Source organism: Oryctolagus cuniculus, chromosome 1, assembly GCF_964237555.1.
Source record: "Oryctolagus cuniculus chromosome 1, mOryCun1.1, whole genome shotgun sequence".
NCBI classification, from domain to species: domain Eukaryota; kingdom Metazoa; phylum Chordata; class Mammalia; order Lagomorpha; family Leporidae; genus Oryctolagus; species Oryctolagus cuniculus.
Genome location: NC_091432.1, coordinates 19,318,643 through 19,336,690, shown reverse-complemented (window position 1 = coordinate 19,336,690; position 18,048 = coordinate 19,318,643). Strand labels below are relative to the sequence as shown.

The 18,048-nt window shown below is 48.8% G+C and overlaps 2 protein-coding genes across 15 annotated transcripts in view; one reads left to right on the top strand and one right to left on the bottom strand.

The window, feature by feature from the left end:
• The window catches only part of HARBI1 (harbinger transposase derived 1), a 60,294-nt gene extending 45,744 nt beyond the window's left edge, over positions 1 to 14,550 (bottom strand). For 2 of the 6 annotated variants that reach the window (XM_051826451.2, XM_051826449.2), the window contains exons 1-2: positions 12,989 to 14,525; positions 3,765 to 4,155 (exon numbers count right to left, since the gene is read on the bottom strand). In XM_051826451.2, coding sequence (XP_051682411.1) covers positions 3,776 to 4,155; positions 12,989 to 13,658 — 1,050 coding nt within the window. In that variant the 5' untranslated portion in view covers positions 13,659 to 14,525 and the 3' untranslated portion in view covers positions 3,765 to 3,775. Of the gene's footprint in view, positions 1 to 1,827; positions 4,156 to 12,988 lie in introns of those variants that run through there. The other 4 variants (XM_070071069.1, XM_070071072.1, XM_008270340.4 and 1 more) reach the window with 4 other exon arrangements.
• Positions 14,551 to 14,814: 264 nt separating this feature from the next.
• Positions 14,815 to 18,048, top strand: part of ATG13 (autophagy related 13) — a 67,066-nt gene continuing 63,832 nt past the window's right edge. For 4 of the 9 annotated variants that reach the window (XM_008270389.4, XM_008270400.4, XM_002709080.5 and 1 more), the window contains exons 1-2: positions 14,852 to 15,195; positions 15,510 to 15,625. The gene's annotated coding sequence lies outside the window, so the exon portion shown is untranslated. Of the gene's footprint in view, positions 15,196 to 15,509; positions 15,626 to 18,048 lie in introns of all 9 variants that reach the window. The other 5 variants (XM_008270363.4, XM_070071042.1, XM_008270382.4 and 2 more) reach the window with 5 other exon arrangements.

Genomic DNA, 18,048 nt, shown 5'->3' with positions numbered 1-18,048 from the left:
TATTTTCCTTTCCTTCCTGCATTCCCATTGTTACAATCAATACAACCTTTTTTTTTTTTTTTTTTTTTTTTTTTTTAAGGTAAACAGAGAGCGAGAGCCAGAGCAAGAGAGAGAATCTCTAATGGTTCAGTCTTGAAATGCCTGCAACATGCCCAAGGCTGGACCAGGCCAAAGCCAGAACCCTATTCAATCTGGATCTCCTAGGTTTGTGGCAGAGATTCAAGTACTTGAGCCATCATCTGCTGCCTCCCAGCGTGCACATTAGCAGGAAATTGGAATGGAAAAAAGAGCTGGGACTCAAGCCAGACATTCTAATACGGGATGTAAGTTTCCTAAGCAGTGACTTATCAACTGCACTAAATGCCTACCTCCTGGAATCAATAAGAATGCTAATTCTAAGTCTGCAACCTTTTGTAGTCCCATTTTTATAAAATCGTGGTGGGACCTAGAAAACAAAATGGGCCCTGAAGACATGTGAGTGCACAATTCTAAGACCCTGTCATTCCTTGTCTCTTTGTCCTCCGCTTACTTCCTCCTCCATTGCAAAGTGCAGTCTCTGAGCTCTTTCCAGTTTGTTTCGGCTATTGAAAAAATTCTTTATTATCTGTCTAGCCCTTATTTCACCCTTACCCCCTCTCTCTTACTTTATGATTTTATATCTTTACTATATAAGCTCCTTAAAGTTGTGGTATTTTTGGTCCTAAATTAGATTAACTTGCTAAAGATCCTTTACAGCCTAAGGGTCAGGAAAGGAGCTCCAGCCTTGGTCAGTTAATTTAAGCCAAGAATATGTTGATGGAATTGGCAAACTGGTGATGAACCAGTACCTGTGTTGGTAGGTACCTTGCTATATCCTGGGTGCTTGCTGTCTGAAACATCGGAGAGCAAATCTGGAAATCCTACGCTGCCAGATGGAGTTATCCACACAGGAAGAGGAGGCTTACATAAGACTGGCAAAATCCTTGACTCTTTCCCAAACCATGCCAGGAAGAGACTATAAATCCATGCTAACACCTCTTCTCAGACCCTAAATAAAAAGCCCCTGTGAGCACACCCGCGGCAACTGAGAAGCGCAAACCCTCATCCTTCCCCTAGGTCATTTTAGGGATAGTGTAACCAGGGACTGAGAAAGAAAAAAAATGCCAACTTGTAAAAAACCCAGGTTGTAAGGATATTAAACGAATGAGCAGTTTCCTTGTGGAATCGTTAGGAAATAAGACACCTCCAGGAAAAGCAAAGCCAGCCAACATTCGGTAAGATTGGCACATAGAGATCATCGTCAGTGTGCAAGTAAACAGGCTGGAAACTGCATGCGAAATGTCTCCAAGACTATCCCTCCCACTCAGCCTCCATGTCACCATCTACTAAGTTGTGAAAAAGCCCCATTTTCCTTACATGCAGTTATGCAAGGCTAAAATATGAGGCACTTTCCATGATCACACTTTGTCACTATGATACGTGGTTGGCAGAAACCCTTTCCTGATGCAATATGCATGATTGAGCCAAAACTTGATGGGTAAAATACCCTTCAGTGGAGACTTACACGGGGGAGACCATGAGAGTTAAAATATTGCCTTATGAGGGAGATGGACCAAACTAGGGTTGCAAGTTAAACTTTACAAAGGAATAAGGATGTAACAGGGCATCCCTATGGCACAACGAATACGGCGCCACTTCCCAGTCAACCCTCTGCTGTCCACGCCCAGCTCAATGATAGCCCTGTACCTATTAGGCATAAGCGCTTGCCATGGATCCCCTCTGCAGAGTAGGGAAATGACAGGAAATAGCATTTGGAGTGGAAATAAACAGCAGATAATAATCCATAATTGTTTTTAATCTTGAGAATGAGTCACCCTCGATTTATTTCAAAATTTCTTGTATCATCAGCTGTTCATTTCTTTCCTTTGAAAATCACCAGATTAACACTGCCAAAGGCAGGTAGGAAACGATCCAAAAGGACAATTCAGAGGTACCACTTGGTGAGTGGCTGAGAAACCAGCAGCAAAACAAGCCTGAGGAAAGTGCCTTTTTTGTCCCAGCAAAGACACCAATGTGTGAACCTAATTCACACTTTCATTATTCCAATTAGGTTATTTTTTAACCTTTTTTTTTTTTAGATTTATTTATTTATTTGAAAGGCAGAGTTACACAGAGGCAGAGGCAGAGGCAGAGGAAGAGGCAGAGGCAGAGGATCTTCCATCTGCTGGTTCACTCCCCAGTTGGCTGCAACGGCCAGAGCTGGGCAGATCCAAAGCCAGGAGCCAGGAGTATCTTCCGGGTCTCCCACACTGGTGCAGGGGCCCAAGTCCTTGGGCCATCCTCTACTGTTTTCCCAGGCCATAGCAGAGCTGGATTGGAAGTAGAGCAGCCGGGTCTTGAACTGGTACCCATATAGGATGCTGGCACTGCAGGTGGTGGCTTTACCTGCTATGCCACAGCACCAGCCCCCAATTAGGTTATTTTCACATCACTATAATTTTAGAACAAGACTTGCTAGGGAATTACTTATTTCCTGAGACATTCTGTCCATCAATGCATATAAGATATCCAATGTCCAACTCCAGAATTATTTTCAAACCCAGAAATCACATTCCTTTTACCTCTCCTTTTTTAATACTTCCACATGCCTATTTCATTCAATAAATCTTCCTCTGTACAAAGAATTTCAAAACAGAATGACCAAACAAGCATTCTAACATCCTAAGAAACGTGCACTAGTTAGATGTGAGCTATCTAACCCTGGGAGAATTTCCTTTGCCCATCAATCTATCGGGGTCTTTATACTCTCTATGAAGTATCAGTCTTGCTAATTTATGTTTGAATTGTCATGTGTAAGCTAATTTGATTCTTCAGCCCATTTAGCCTCTAACTCTGACTCAGTTTTAGAAATGGGGGACTGGAGTTCAAATGTTCCTGCTAGGAACTAAGTCTAAATCCAATTATTGCAGACAGTCAAAAGTGGAAGTTTTAGACTTTCTTTAACAGCATCTCAAAAGCAAAAACTGGGAGTGTGCATTTGGCCTGGAGTACCTGGGTTCAATACCCGGCTCCGGCTCCTGATTCCAGCACCCAGCTAACGTGGAGCCTGGGAGGCAGTGGTGGTGGCCCAAGTAATTGAGTTCTTGCCACCCATGTGGGAGACCTCGACTGAGTTCCTAGTTCCCAGCTTCAGTCCAGCCTAGTCCCAGCTTTGCAGGCACTCAGAAAGTGGACCAGCAAATGGGAGCTCTGTGTGTGTCTCTGCCTCTTAAAATAAATACTTTTTAAAAAAGGAAAAAACACAAAGCTGCAAACCCAGATTAGTAGCCACTGACTTACGTCAAAAGAGCATTTCCTGACTTAAATTCACTCTTCACATTTGTCTCAGATTATGCCATAAAGTAGAAAAACTAAAATATACTCAGACTAGGACAAATGCTGCTTTCATTTGAAATCCCTAGATAACTGAAACTCAAAAAATATTTTGGCTGTATCCTATTTTCCCTTTTTCTGTGACTTTGCTGGCATAATTGTAAATGCTTGTAACCAGTAAGCTTTCAACCGAGTGGAGCTCGAGCTGGAGTTCACTGGATAGTACAGGACTGCTGTCTTGGTTTTAGTTTAGTTAATATATGTGCAACTGACTCACAACAGTCTGGCATGGACCCACCCCTTCTAAAACACAGATTAAACGTCAGTGTATCCCAAGTAGGTCATGGCACCACGTCAAGGGTGGTGAGGGGGGAAATCTGTCACAACTCCTGGAAAGTCTCCCTTCTCCCTACCTTCCACCACATTAACTAAAATGAGCAAGCATCAGCTCCTGTCGGATACGGTCAGCCTCTAAGTCCAGGGACTCCATGTGCTCAAACTCTTCCTCAGGGGGCTGGTCTACGGGTCCTGTCATTGGAGAGGACCAAATGTCCATCCCGTGCTCCAAGGAGATGTTGTGGAGGACACAGCAAGCCAGGATGATGTGACTGGACTTCTCTGGAGAGTACTGCAGTGCCCCCTTGGATCCGTCCAGGCAGCGGAATCGGGAGCAGAGGGTTCGGAACGTCTTCTCGATAACACTGTGCGTTGCGGAATGGGCCATGTTGTAGCGATATTCAGCTGGAGTTTCAGGAATGTGAAGCGGGGTCATGAGCCAGGTGCGGAGAAAGAAGGAGCTGTCACCTGTGGGAGAAGGCCCGAAGGAAATAGAAGTGATTCTAATTGGAAAACAAACAAGAAGTGATATTTAGAAACACACATTTAAAGTGATATTTTAAAGCACATATAAGAAAATACAATGGCCTCTGGAGCCAAATCACACAGAAAAATGAACAGGTCAATGCTGGGGTAAAAAGCAAACCTGCCAATGTCATGAACAGGAAGTCTTGTGTCTCTCCTGAGAATATCCTTAGTTAAAACCAAGGAGGGGTGGGGAGGGCAGCAGTGCTGTGGCTCAGCAGGTTAAACCCACAGCCTGTAGCCCCCAGCATCTCATATGCACACTGGTTCGAGTCTGGCTGCTCCACTTCAGATCCAGCTCCCTGCTAATGTGCCTGGGAAGGCAGCATAGGATAACCCTAGTGTTTGGGCCCATAAACCTCCTGGCTTCAGCCTGGCCTAGCCCTAGCTGTTGTAGCCATCTGGGGAGTGAACCAGTAAATGGAAGATCTGGCTCTCTCTCTCTGTAGCTCTGCCTTTTAAATAAATGACTATTTAAAAATAAATAAATAAAACAGGGGCCAGTGCTGTGGTATAGCGGGTTAAACCTCCACCTGCCAGCATCCCATATGCATGCCACCAGCATCCCATATATATGCTGATTCGAGTCCTGGCTGTTCCACTTCCAATCCTGCTCCCTGCTAATGTGCCTAGGAAAGCAACAGAGGATATCCCAAGTCCTTGGTCCCCTGTGCCCACATGGGAGACCGGGAAGAAGCACCTGGGTTTGGCCTGGCTGTTGCAGCCATTTAGGGAGTGAACCAGCAGATGGAAGATATCTCTCTCTCCCTGCCCTGAGTAAATCTGACTTGCAAATCAATCAATCAATATTTTAAAATAAATAAATAAATGAAAAACCCAACACAGGGAAAAGCTGATAGCTAAAGAAAGCCAAATATGAAAGAATGTAGAAGGAGATGAAGGCATTGGAGGCAATAAAATTCCTGGATTTTCCAAATTCAGATTATTCAATAAAAGGCAAAATAACAACCATCAAATAGCATGCCAATCTTCAGTATCTCTAAAGAGCAAGAGTGTAAGAGAGAAAAAGAATTCTCCTAGGAAATCCCAAAAACATTTCCAACTTTACCACTAAAATTTCAGGTCTCTGCAGACTGGGTGTTTGGCATCAAACTTAAGATGCCACTTGGGGTGCCCATACCCCGTATCAGAGTGCCTGGTAGTTCTAGTCCCAGCTCCTCTGCTTCTGGACCCACCTCCATGCTAACTACACCCTAGGAGGGCAGCAGATGATGGCTCCAATATTTGGATCCCTGCCACCCACGCAGGAGACCCTGAGTGTATTCTGGGCTCCTGGCTTCAGTCTGGCCCAGCCCTGGCTGCTGCAGGCATTTGGGGAATCAACCAGTGGATGAAGAGCTCACTCTTGCTCTCTCTGTTTCTCTGCCTTTCAAATTAAAAAGAGAAAGAGAAAAATACATTTTAAAAATAAAATAAAGTTCCAGGTCTGAAAGCATTTCCTAGGGATTTTAGAGTATTTCATGGATATTAATAATTTATCTCCAGGGGTGAGGAGACTAAAAGTCCCTATATTTTTGGGAGAGATCAAAACCCAGTTGTTCTGCCTTTCTAAACACTACAGTCACTAGAACCAAGCCTTTGTAACAGAGGAACTGAAAGAATTTTACATTAACAAGGGGAACATAAACATAATGAAGCAAACAGTAATAGCAATAAGGAAATGAAATCAGAAGTCAATTAAAATAATACACACAAGTCACCTTACATCACCTCCTTATCCAATAATCCTGGGAAGTGCTAACAAAAACAAACAAAACTGGTTTGCAGTGTCCTAATACAGCAGCACAATGTTTCTATAATGTTTAATTGTCCTGACTCACCAGGCCTGGCAGATACAATGTCTCACACAGAGGCAAGAGCTCCTAGAAATTTGAGACAATTAGGCTCTAGAGTACCAACTTGCACAATTACTGTGCTCCTGACCCACCATCAATTTTGGTAAATAGTTCCAGACTGTTCAGACAGTGCCAGGCACTGTTCCAAACATATGGGACTCCTTTCTTTAGGAGCTTGCATTTCAGAAACTAGATTAGCTGTAAATACTGAAGAAACGTCAGAAGACTTTCAAAATTTATATTTAGCTGACTCTTTGTTCTTCTAAATATAAGCTAATCTTTTAATTGAACTCATGCCAACTAAATCCTGAATTTAGGAAACTGATGCTGTAAACACTAGGAAAAATAATACCTATGACTCAGTGAGCACCTACTATGTAGCAGAAACTGTGCTAGCACTTCAAAAATAACTCTTATTATCCAATCCCAATTCTGCCACGTTAGATATTAAACTCATTTTGCAAATGAGAAGATCAAAATATATGTCAGCCACCCTTTAATATATCAGGCAAAGGAAGGAGATTAGTCACCAAATGCTAATGTCAGACTCAGAGTCATAAAACAATGGTTTAAGGCTGTAAATGAGAATAGGGTAAACACCTAAGGTGAATGCTAAACACAGAGCTACTGTTTGTGAATGTTTCTCCAAGAAACAGTACGCGTCTTCAGTGGGGAGAGAGATGCAGGACCAGCTAGTTAATGCAGACCTTTTTGTAAAATGTTCCACCGTCTTTAACTGGTTATAATCCAAGCATCGCTGAGAAACAGACACTCAGGAGGGGATTAGGATCAGAATTGCTAAACAGATTACAATTGCTTATATGATCAGTCATCCACAAGACATTCTGGCAGATCTTAGCCAAAGCTGCTTAACAGGACCAGGCCAAGAGATGAAAAGCTAAAAACTCCGGCTGCAATGTTCACAGGAGCAGGTATATTTAGAGGGGAATTTAGGTAACACAGTCTGAAGGGATGAGCAGATGAGAGTAAGGAGGAGAGGAAGGGATGACACCAGGTGAAAACATGCGAAGGGGTCACAGTTCTAGACTTGATACATCTGGAGCTATTCCATTATCAGATGGTGTTCTTGAGATACAATTCATTATGTAATCTCCGTCTCTGACTCTCTCTCTCTCTAACATAAAGGAAGGTAGCACTTCTGCCTTCTGGGTTCCTGCCACCTACATGGGAGACCCAGATGGAGTTTCATGTTCCTAGCTTTGGGCTGTTGCCGGGATCTGGGGAGTGAACCAGTGGATGGGAGATGTCTCTCTGTCTATCACCATCTTTCAAATAAGTAAAATAATTAGAGTAGTTACCCAGATGATTCTTTGGACTTTGAAAATTTGTGAAAAACTACACTAATCAGGCCGGCGCCGTGGCTCACTAGGCTAATCCTCCGCCTTGTGGTGCCGGCACACCGGATTCTAGTCCCGGTTGGGGCGCCGGATTCTGTCCCGGTTACCCCTCTGCTGTGGCCTGGGAGTGCAGTGGAGGATGGCCCAAGTGCTTGGGCCCTGCACCCCACGGGAGACCAGGAGAAGCACCTGGCTCCTGCCATCGGATCAGCGCGGTGCGCTGGCCGCAGTGCGCTGGCTGCGGCGGCCATTGGAGGGTGAACCAACGGCAAAAGGAAGATCTTTCTCTCTGTCTCTCTCTCTCACTGTCCACTCTGCCTGTCAAAAAACAAAAAACAGGCCGGCGCCACGGCTCACTAGGCTAATCCTCCGCCTAGCGGCGCCGGCACACCAGGTTCTAGTCCCGGTCGGGGCGCCGGATTCTGTCCCGGTTGCCCCTCTTCCAGGCCAGCCCTCGGCTGTGGCCAGGGAGTGCAGTGGAGGATGGCCCAGGTGCTTGGCCCCTGCACCCCATGGGAGACCAGGAAAAGCACCTGGCTCCTGGCTCCTGCCATCGGATCAGCGCGGTGCGCCGGTTGCAGCGCGCCAGCCGCGCCGGCCATTGGAGGGTGAACCAACGGCAAAAGGAAGACCTTTCTCTCTGTCTCCTGTCTCTCTCTCTCACTGTCCACTCTGCCTGTCAAAAAAAAAAAAAAAAAAAACACACACACACACTACACTAATCAGAGATTTTCACATTAGTTTTTCCTGTTAGAGCTCATGCAGACTTTCAAACAGGACTGGCTGCACCAGAACTGAGAGTACTAAGGGATTCAATTTTCACAACTTTCAGGGCCAGCATTGTGGTGCAGCCCATAAAGCCGCCACCTATGATGCTAGCATTCAATATGGGCACCGGATCAAGTACTGGCTGTTCCACTTCCCATGCAGCTCCCTGTTAAGGGCCTGGGAAAAGCAGAGGAAGATGGCCCAAGTACTTGGGCCCCTACATCCACACAAGAGACTCGCAAGAAGTTCCTGGCTCCTGGCTTTAGTCTGGCTCACCTTTGGCCATTGCAGCCATCTGGGGAGTGAACCAGCAGATGGCAGATTCTCTCTCGTTCTGTGTGTGTGTGTGTGTGTGTGTGTATGCGTGCGTGCACGCATTTTCCTCTCTCTCCACAACTCTTTCAAATAAATAAATAAATCTAAAAAAAAAAAAAAAGAAAGAAAGAAAGACAGGTCAGGGCTGGCGGTATGGTGTAGCAGGTAAAACCATGGCCTGCAGTGCTGGCATCCCATATGGGCGCTGGTTTGAATCCTGGTTGCGCCTCTTCTGACCCAGCTCTCTGCTAATGGCCAGGGAAGGCAGTGGAAGATGGCCTAAGTGCTTGGGCCCCTACAACTGCATGGGAGACCCAGAAGAGGCTCCTGGCTCCTGGCTTCGGATCATCCCGGGTCTGGCCATTGTGGTAGTTTGGGGGAGTGAATCAGTGGATGGAAGATCTCTCTGCCTCTTCCTCTCTCTGACTCAGCCTTTCAAATAGATAGATCTTTAACAAAATAAATAAATAAAAGCTTTACAACTTCAATTTCCAGGAATACACCTTCCTAGCTTAGTTAGGGTCTCTCACTAGACCAGGTATCAAAATTAGCCTAATTAAACATCGGTTAAACATTGCTGAAATAAACATCTCTCCACTCTGTGCAGAGACGGGAATCAGAAAAGTACATAAAAATTTGCCAGAGTTTTTCTGATTGTCAACTATGCAAATAATGCAAAGAAACTACTTCAAAGTGAGGCCGGCTGGGCCAGCGTTGTGGCATAGCGGGTAAAGCCACCGCCTGCAGTACCGGAATCCCATATGGGCTCCAGTTCTAGAACTGGCTGGTCCACTTCCAATCCACTCCCTGCTATGGCCTGGGAAAGCAGTAGAAGATGGCCCAAGTCCTTGGGCCCTTGCACCCACATGGGAGACCTGGGAAAAGCTCCTGGCTTCGGATCGGCTCAGCTCTGGCCATTGCAGCCAACTGGGAAGTGAACCAGCACATGGAATTCCTCTCTGTCTCTACCTCTCTTTGTAACTCTGCCTTTCAAATAAATAAAAATAAATCTTTAAAAAAATAAAGTGAGGCCAGCACTGTGGCATAGTAGGGTAATTCTCCTCCTGTGGCATAGTGGGTTAATTTTCCACCCGCGGTGCCGGCATCCCATATGCGTGCCAGTTCCAGTCCCAGCTGCTCTACCTCCAATCCAGCTCCCTGCTAATAGCCTGGGAAAGCAGTGGCCACTACAGCCATCTGGGGAGATAGAAGATTTCTCTCTCTTTCTCTCTTTTCTCTCCTCTCCTCTCTCTTTAACTGTGACTTTCAAATAAAAAAAAAATCTTAAAAAAAAAAAATCACTGAGCAAAGACTTTTAAGATTGATTGATTGATTGATTGATTTCAAAGTCAGAGTCAGAGAGGGGCAGAGAGTGCCATCTGCTCGTTCACTCCCCAGATGGCCACAATGGCTGGGGCCAGGCCATGCTGATACCAGGAGTCAAGAGCCTCCTCCAGGACTCCCACATGGGTACAGGGGTCCAAGCACTTGGGCCACCTTCCACTGCTTTTCCTAGGCCGTTAGCAGCGAGCTGAATTGGAAGTGGAGCAGCTGGGACTTGAACCAACAGCCATTTGGAATGCCAGCATCGCAGGCAGTGGCTTTACCCACTATACCACAACACCAAACCCTGGGAAATTTCTTTTTAATGTTTCAGAAAATATGTTAAAGAGTATGTTTTCTGAGCACTTACATCATGTTAGGCACTGTGCTGTGTAGGTGTAGTGTGGAAATGATTAGTAACCTGCAAAGAAAGGTCTTCTACTCTAATGTATCTTTTCATCTCTCACACCAGGTCATATACAAGATAGCATTTGTTGGGGCCAGTGCTGTGGCAAGTAGGTAAAGCCACAGCCTGCAGTGCCAGCAACCCATCTGGACACTGGTTTGAGTCTTGGTTGCTCCATTTATAATCCTGCTCTCTGCTATGCCCTGGGAAAGCAGTGGAAGACGGCCCAAGCGCTTGAGACCCTGCACCTGCGTGGGAGACCCAGAGGAAGCTTTTGGCTCCTGGCTTCGGAATGGCCCAGCACCTGCTGCTGCGGTCATCTGGGGAGTGAACCAGTGGATGGAAGACCTCTCTCTGTCTCTCTCTGCCTCTGCCTCTCTGTAACTCTGCTTTTCAAATAAACAAATCTTCAAAAAAAAAGTAATATGCAGAAAGTTTGTAATAAAGTATCAAATGAAGATATTTTCCCACTGGTGACTGTAACAATGAAATCTATTTGCAATGATAGTAGACAGTGCCCTTCAGTTCTTTTCTTTCTTTCTTTTTTTTTTTTTTTTTTTTGACGGACAGAGTGGACAGAGAGAGAGAGACAGAGAAAAGGTCTTCCTTTTGCCGTTGGTTCACCCTCCAATGGCCGCCGCAGCTGGCGCACCGCGCTGATCCGATGGCAGGAGCCAGGTGCTTCTCCTGGTCTCCCATGCGGGTGCAGGGCCCAAGGACTTGGGCCATCCTCCACTGCACTCCCTGGCCACAGCAGAGAGCTGGCCTGGAAGAGGGGCAACTGGGACAGAATCCGGCGCCCCAACCAGGACCGGGACTAGAACCTGGTGTGCCGGCGCTGCTAGGCAGAGGATCAGCCTAGTGAGCCGCGGCGCCGGCTGCCCTTCAGTTCTTACGGTAGGAATTCATTTCACCAATCTCTCCCCGTCCTGTTGAAACCCGCGGCTTAGTGATATAAGTAGGAGACCATTTAATGTTACTTAGGATGAACTGAGGTGACTGCACAGCTGTGAGAAATTTAGCCAGCAGTGGTAAGCCCCTTGAACCTGGCAGTTAAAAATTTTAAATTGCTGTTCTGTGAGACACCCCACAAGTGCTACACCACAGCATTGCCCCCCCCATACATTACTTAATCCTCATAATATTACTGCTGTTGGTGTTATTTTCAGATGATAAGAATTAAGGCGGGGGGGCAGCACCATGGTGTAGTGGGCTGGGCCTTTGCCTACAGCGCTGGCATCCCACATGGGTGCGTTAGGGTCCTGACTACTCCTCTTCCGGTCCAGCTCTCTGTTATGACCTGGGAAAGCAGTGGAAGACGGCCCAAGTCCTTAGGTCCCTGCACCCATTTGGGAGATCTAGAAGAAGCTCCTGGCTTCTGGCTTTGGATCAGCGCAGCTCCAGCTGTTATGGCCATTTAGGGAGTGAACCAGTGAATGGAAGACTTTTCTCTCTGTCTCTCCCTCTGTCTGTGTATAACTAACTCTCAATAAATAAATAAATAAAATTTTTTTAAAAAAAATTAAGGCTTGGGGCAGGAGCGAAGGAGGTTAAGCTGCATTTTGGGGCACCTGCAGGCCACCCTATAGTGGCCATTCATATCCAGGCTTCTCTACCTTTCTGCCAATGCACCTGGGAAGCCAAGAATGATGGCCCAAGGACTTGGGTTCTTGCCACCTGAATGGAATTCCAGGTCTCTGGCTTCAGCCTGGCCCAGCCCTGGCTACTGTAGGTATTTTGTAAGTAAACAGGAAATGGATGATCTTTCTTTGACTCTCCCCCGCTGTCACTCTGCCTTTTGCCTTTCAAGTAAATAAATAATTTGGGCTTTTTTTTTTTTTTGTAAGATTTATTTATTTGTTTGAAAGGCAGAGTTAGAGAGAGAGAAAAGTCTTCTAACTGCCAGTCCACTCCCCAAATAGCCACAACAGCTGGAGCTGGGCAGATCTGAAGCCAGGAGTCAGGAGCTTCTTCCAGGTCTCCTAGATGGGTGCAGGGGTCCAGGGACCTGGGCCATCTCTTGCTGCTGTGCCAGGCACATTAGCAGGGGCAAGATCAGAAGTGGAGCAGCCGGGACTCGAACTGGCACCCATACTGGATGCCAGCACTGCAAGCCGTGGCTTTAACCTGCTGTGCCACAGCACCAGTCCCCTCTAATGTAAATTCTTGTATGCAATTTTGTATACTTAGAAATATATATCTCTGGAGCCAACAGTGTGGCCTAATGGGTTAAGCCACCACCTGTGACACCAGCATCTCATATGGGCACCGATTCAAGTGCCGGCTGCTCCACTTCCAATCCAGCTCCCTACTAATGTGCCTGGGAAAGCAGCAGAGGATGGCGCAAGTCCTTGGACTCTGGCACCCACATGGGAAGAAGCTCCTGGCTTTGTCCTGGCCCAGCTTCGGCTGTTGTGGCCACGTGGGTAGTGAACCAGTGGATGGAAGACCTCTCTCTTCCCTCTTTCTCTCTGTAACTATGTCTTTCAAATAATTAAATCTATGTGTGTGTGTGTGTGTGTGTGTGTGTATCTACATCAAATTCCTAGAAGTGGAAGAGCTAGGTCAAATAATATGTTCTGAACTTTTGCCAAGTGGTTTTTAAATGTTGCTTTTTAATAAAGTAGAGCTCAGAGAGTTCTCCCCGGGATCTCACAAAGCAGTGACAGGGCTGAGCCTGAGCCTGAACTAGTTTCCTGCTACCCTGCGACTCTTACACAGCTTCCCAAGCTTCACCCCCGCAAACTTACCAAGGAGCCAGCTACCTTTGTGCAACCCGGCTTCCAAGTGCCGACTGAGAGCGGACTGCTGCAGCACGGCGGAGTCCCGTAGGCTGCCCGGCCAGTTTGTCTCCACGGTCATCAGGGCCCCTCGGATGTCACACACCATCAGGCAGTTTAAGGAATGCAGCCCCTTGCGGTTCACGTAGGAGAGGTCTTCGGCATTGGGTGCCTTGATTGCCACATGCAGGCAGTCAACCACCCCTATGACCCCCGGCATCCCTGCGAGCCCGTAGAATTCATCCTTCAGAGCTTGTGTGGAGGCTTCGTCGGCCGGAAAGCGAATGAACTGGGAGGCCCTTTCCACCAGCGCTTCGGTGACATTGGCAACGCAGCGACTCATGGAGGCCTGGCTGATTCCAATAGCATCTCCCAGGCGGGTCTGGAAGGAGCCCGAGGTGTAAAAGCCCAAGGCCGCGAGGATCTGTGTCTCTGGGCTAATAGCCCTGGATCGCTGAGTAGGTCTAGAAAGACTGGTTCCTAGGAGCTCCACTAAGTAATAAATGAACTGCCGAGGAAACCCATACATGGACATCAGGTGCTCATCGGTCACATCATCCAGCTTAAAGCGGTCCAGTGTCCGGTGACCTCGGCCATACAGCAAGAGATCACAGTCCAGCACCGTGATGGGTATAGCCATGGCACCCGCGGGTGCAGTCTCTCCTCTCTGCTACTGTTCCTGAACTCTTCCAGGGACGATGTTGGTGCAAGAAGGAATTTAAGGTATTTAACCACCACTTACATGGTCCTGGCATTTATAATCTTCTCTCTGTAAAGGTTAAAATAAAAAGCATTAGAAATCTACACGAGTGTTCGTTCCGGCACAAGACGCTGTACTTCGAATTCTGGGGTTTTCTCCACCCACTCGTGGCTGCAGGACGGGTTCGCTCGGTTTTTAGGGCAATGGGAGTTTCATGTTGGTGGTTCGTTTAACGCCTGCGAGTTCAACCGAGAACAGCAAAAGATGAATGGAGGTGAGGGCATAATCGTTGACAATGTCAAAGAGGCCTGCTCCTAACTATGCGGGTCACGAAGCAGTTGACGTAAGTCCTAACGACCTTCGGTAAGGATTAGTCACAGGGGGGTTCGTGATCCAAAGCCTCTGGCTTCACTTGATAAGCGCAGGACAGACGTGAGGGTGTGCTCAAACCAGCCTCCCAAGGGAGGAGGCGGCAGATAGCAAAGAGCGAAACCAGACCCTGACCCCGCCAGGTGGGGGACACTTGGACGCCGTAACAAACAGGCTTTTCCTTCACGCCAAGAAATCCAAATCGCGGGGCTGCGGTCTAAGAAGTAAGGAAGTTGGAAGCCAAGCAGAGAAGAGGGGTTGGGGAAGCGACTCCGCCACCTTGAAAAGGCGTCTTAAAAATGGATACCAACGTCTGGTTGCGTCGGACACTCAACGCCACCCACGGCCAGTCACCCACCTCTCTGCGGATGCCAGGTTACCAGCCACACTCCCCACCCACCCAGCCAGCCGGTCCGGCCTCCCTCCGCCGCCACGGCGCGCAACAGCGGCCCCGCCCCCTCCACGTCAGCGCCCGCCCCGGGCCGCGTCCTCACTGCCGCTGTCGCCGCGGCCTGCGGTTCGGCACCGCACATTCTACACGCGGCTCAGACGGTCTCACCCCTTCAAAGGCCTCCTCTTTCCGCCTTTCTCGTCTTCTGAGGAGCTTAGAAATTTGGGCAAGAGGGCTTATATAGAATGTAAATGACCTTGATGGAGATTTCAAGGAACAAAGGATTTAAATAAAGCGTCCACGCTGTAACGAAAGTGCGGCTCAGGTTAGACAGCTGGATTTCCCCCATAGCCCTCTTCCTCCGCCTCCCCCCGCCTCGCGCCTTCACCCAAGCGGATGAAAACAAACACTAACGATGGCGGCGCCGGGAGACGATCGGTTGCCGGGCTTGGAGCAGCACTGATCGCTTGACTGGCGACGGCAGCCCTGAGTGGCGCTAGTCGACCTGACGGCGACAGCTCGCGCAGTGCTGAGAGCGAAACGCTGTAGGCCTTCGAGCCGGGAGACGCCGGAGCGTGAGGTATCCCAGCCGCGACCTGTGCTGTCCCTGCGGCGCCGGAGCGCGGACCCGTCAGCTAGGACGCGCGGCTGGCCGGCCCCAGGCCCGGGCCTCCGTAATGAGAGTCCCGAGCCGCTGTCTGTGCCGCAGCTTCGCAGGTACCAACTTCGGGGTGCGCGGATACCCCCGCATCTCTCAGCGCCCCCGGGTGGGAGGCCGTGGCTCTGCGGCCTGTCGGCTTCCTTCTGCTGGACGAGCTGCGGTTGCGTGCCCTGAGCGGTCGGGTTTTCTCGGGGGAAGCCGGGTGTCCGTGGGCCCCACCGGTCCCCGATGGTTCCTAGTCCGGGCTTGCGTCTCCGCATTCGCGGCCCTTTGGGTTGGGTCGTCAAGCTTCCCGGAGGTCGTTGGTGGGGGGTTGGGTGCCGATGGAGGTTCTCGTTTGCTGAGCGCCGAATATGTACTCCGCGTGTAGGTGAGGGTGACTGGTGACTAGTGACAGAGGGGACCCAAGGCTCACGACTGTCTTCTTACCGGCAGTGGAACGGCCCGTGGACACCCGCGATCCCTTCTCGTTGAATGCATCTCTGGGTAAGTGGCCGAGCGCCTTGTCGGGCGGTCCCCTAACTGCTCTCCGTTTTCACCCTCCCAGGGAGTTAGCTCCCTGTTGGTCCGCTCAGTTGGAGGTAGCATTTCACTTGTAGTGTTTCTTCCTGCTCTGGCCGCCCCACAGCCGCAAGAAAGGGTGGGTGCGGGGAAGGAATTAAAACACTCACCTCCTAGAGTTGCAGACTGGATGGGACACCTGCCTTATTCTGTTAAGTACCGAGCAACCGCAGACGCTTCCTGGACACTGAATGAACTTCCCGGTTTGTAAGTGTTTTGACAGTGCTAGTCCCTTGGATATGGGAACCAACCACACGGCAAAGCTGTTTGGTTTCTTTGAATTTCAACTGTTTTCCAGATGAGGAGAAGGCGTATACACGCTTGTGGGATAGAATCCTGACTCCTGACAATACTTTTAGTACGCAGTGGGTGATGAATATGTGTGGAAACGACTTGTCATTAAACTGTAGGGAGTTGGGCACAGTTAATTCGTGCACTATTTTCTTTTTTTTTTTTTTTTTTTTTTTTTTTTTTTTTTTTTTTGACAGGCAGAGTGGACAGTGAGAGAGAGAGACAGAGAGAAAGGTCTTCCTTTGCCGTTGGTTCACCCTCCAATGGCCGCCACGGCCGGCGCGCTGCGGCCGGCGCACCGCGCTGATCCGATGGCAGGAGCCAGGAGCCAGGTGCTTTTCCTGGTCTCCCATGGGGTGCAGGGCCCAAGCACCTGGGCCATCCTCCACTGCACTCCCTGGCCACAGCAGAGAGCTGGCCTGGAAGAGGGGCAACTGGGACAGAATCCGGCTCCCCGACCGGGACTAGAACCCGGTGTGCCGGCGCCGCTAGGCGGAGGATTAGCCTATTGAGCCGCGGCGCCGGCCTCGTGCACTATTTTCAAAGTGTGCCCCATTGGGTATAACGATCAGAAGGCGATGGCAAATGTTGAGACTGAAATTTCATGTTACAAACCACAGAGTTTCCCCTTTTTTTTTTTTTTAAAGACTTATTCATTTATTTGAAAGGCAGAGTTACAGAGAGAGAGAGAGATTGTCTGTCTGCTGGTTCACTCCCCAAATGGCTGCAGTGGATGGAGGAGGGCCGATCCAAAGCCAGGAGCCGGGAGCTTCTTCCGGGTCTCCCACATGGGTGCAAGGGCCCGAGGACTTGGACCATCTTCCACTGCTTTCCCAGGCACATTAGCTGGATTGAAAGTGGAGCAGCCAGGACTTGAACTAGGGCGCATATAGGACTCTGGCACTGCAGGTGGTGGCTTTACCTGCTACACCACAGCACCAGCCCTGAGTTTTCCTATTTTTTTAAAAAAGGATTTATTAATGTACTTGAAAGGCAGAGTTATAGACAGAGAGAAAATGAGAGAGAGAGATCGTCTACACACTGGTTCACTTCTAAAATGGCTGCAGGGGCAGGCCAAAGCCAGGAGCGGGAGCTTCTTCCGTGTCTCCCATGTGGGTGCAGGGGCTCGAGCGCTCGGGCCATCCTCCGCTGCTTTTCTAGGCACATTAGCCGGAAGCTGGGTCAGAAGCAGAGCAGCTGGGACTTCCAACAGGCGCCCATGTGGGATGCCAGCATTGCAGGCTGTGGCTTAACACTAAGCTGTAATATTGGCCCCTACAGAGTTTTTCTTTACTGAGACCTAACAGATTATTTTGTATTTGTATTTTTCCCTCATGAATAGTTATGAAAACTGAAACAAATACTACAGATATTTAAGAACAAAACATTCCAGATTGAATTGCTTTATGATTTATTTATGTATTGCCAAAGTCAGAGTTAGATTGTCTAAGCAGTAGTTCACGCCCTAGATGGCCCCAATGACCAGTGCTTGGTCAGACAGGAGCCAGGAGATTCATTCAGGTCTTCCACGTGGGTGGCAGGGGCCCAAGCACTTGAGCCGTCTTCTTTTGTTTTTCCCAGGCCATCAGCAGGGAGCTGGATTGGAAGTGGAGCAGCTGGGACGTGAACTGTGCCCATGTGGGGTGCTGGCACTGCAGCGTGGCAGTTTTACCTGTTATGCCACAACGCTGGCCCCAGAGGATATTGTATTTCAGGATTAAGAATCAGGTGAACAAAGTGGAGTTCAGTCATATAAGCGTCCTGGAAGTGTCCTGGATGGAGCTGTGGGCAGGAAATCTCGCTTGTATTTTTTTTTTTTTTTAACAGGCAGAGTGGACAGTGAGAGAGAGAGAGACAGAGAGAAAGGTCTCCCTTTGCCGTTGGTTCACCCTCCAATGGCCGCTGCGGCGATCCGATGGCAGGAGCCAGGAGCCAGGTACTTATCCTGGTCTCCCATGGGGTGCAGGGCCCAAGCACTTGGGCCATCCTCCACTGCACTCCCTGGCCACAGCAGAGAGCTGGCTTGGAAGAGGGGCAACAGGGACAGAATTCGGCGC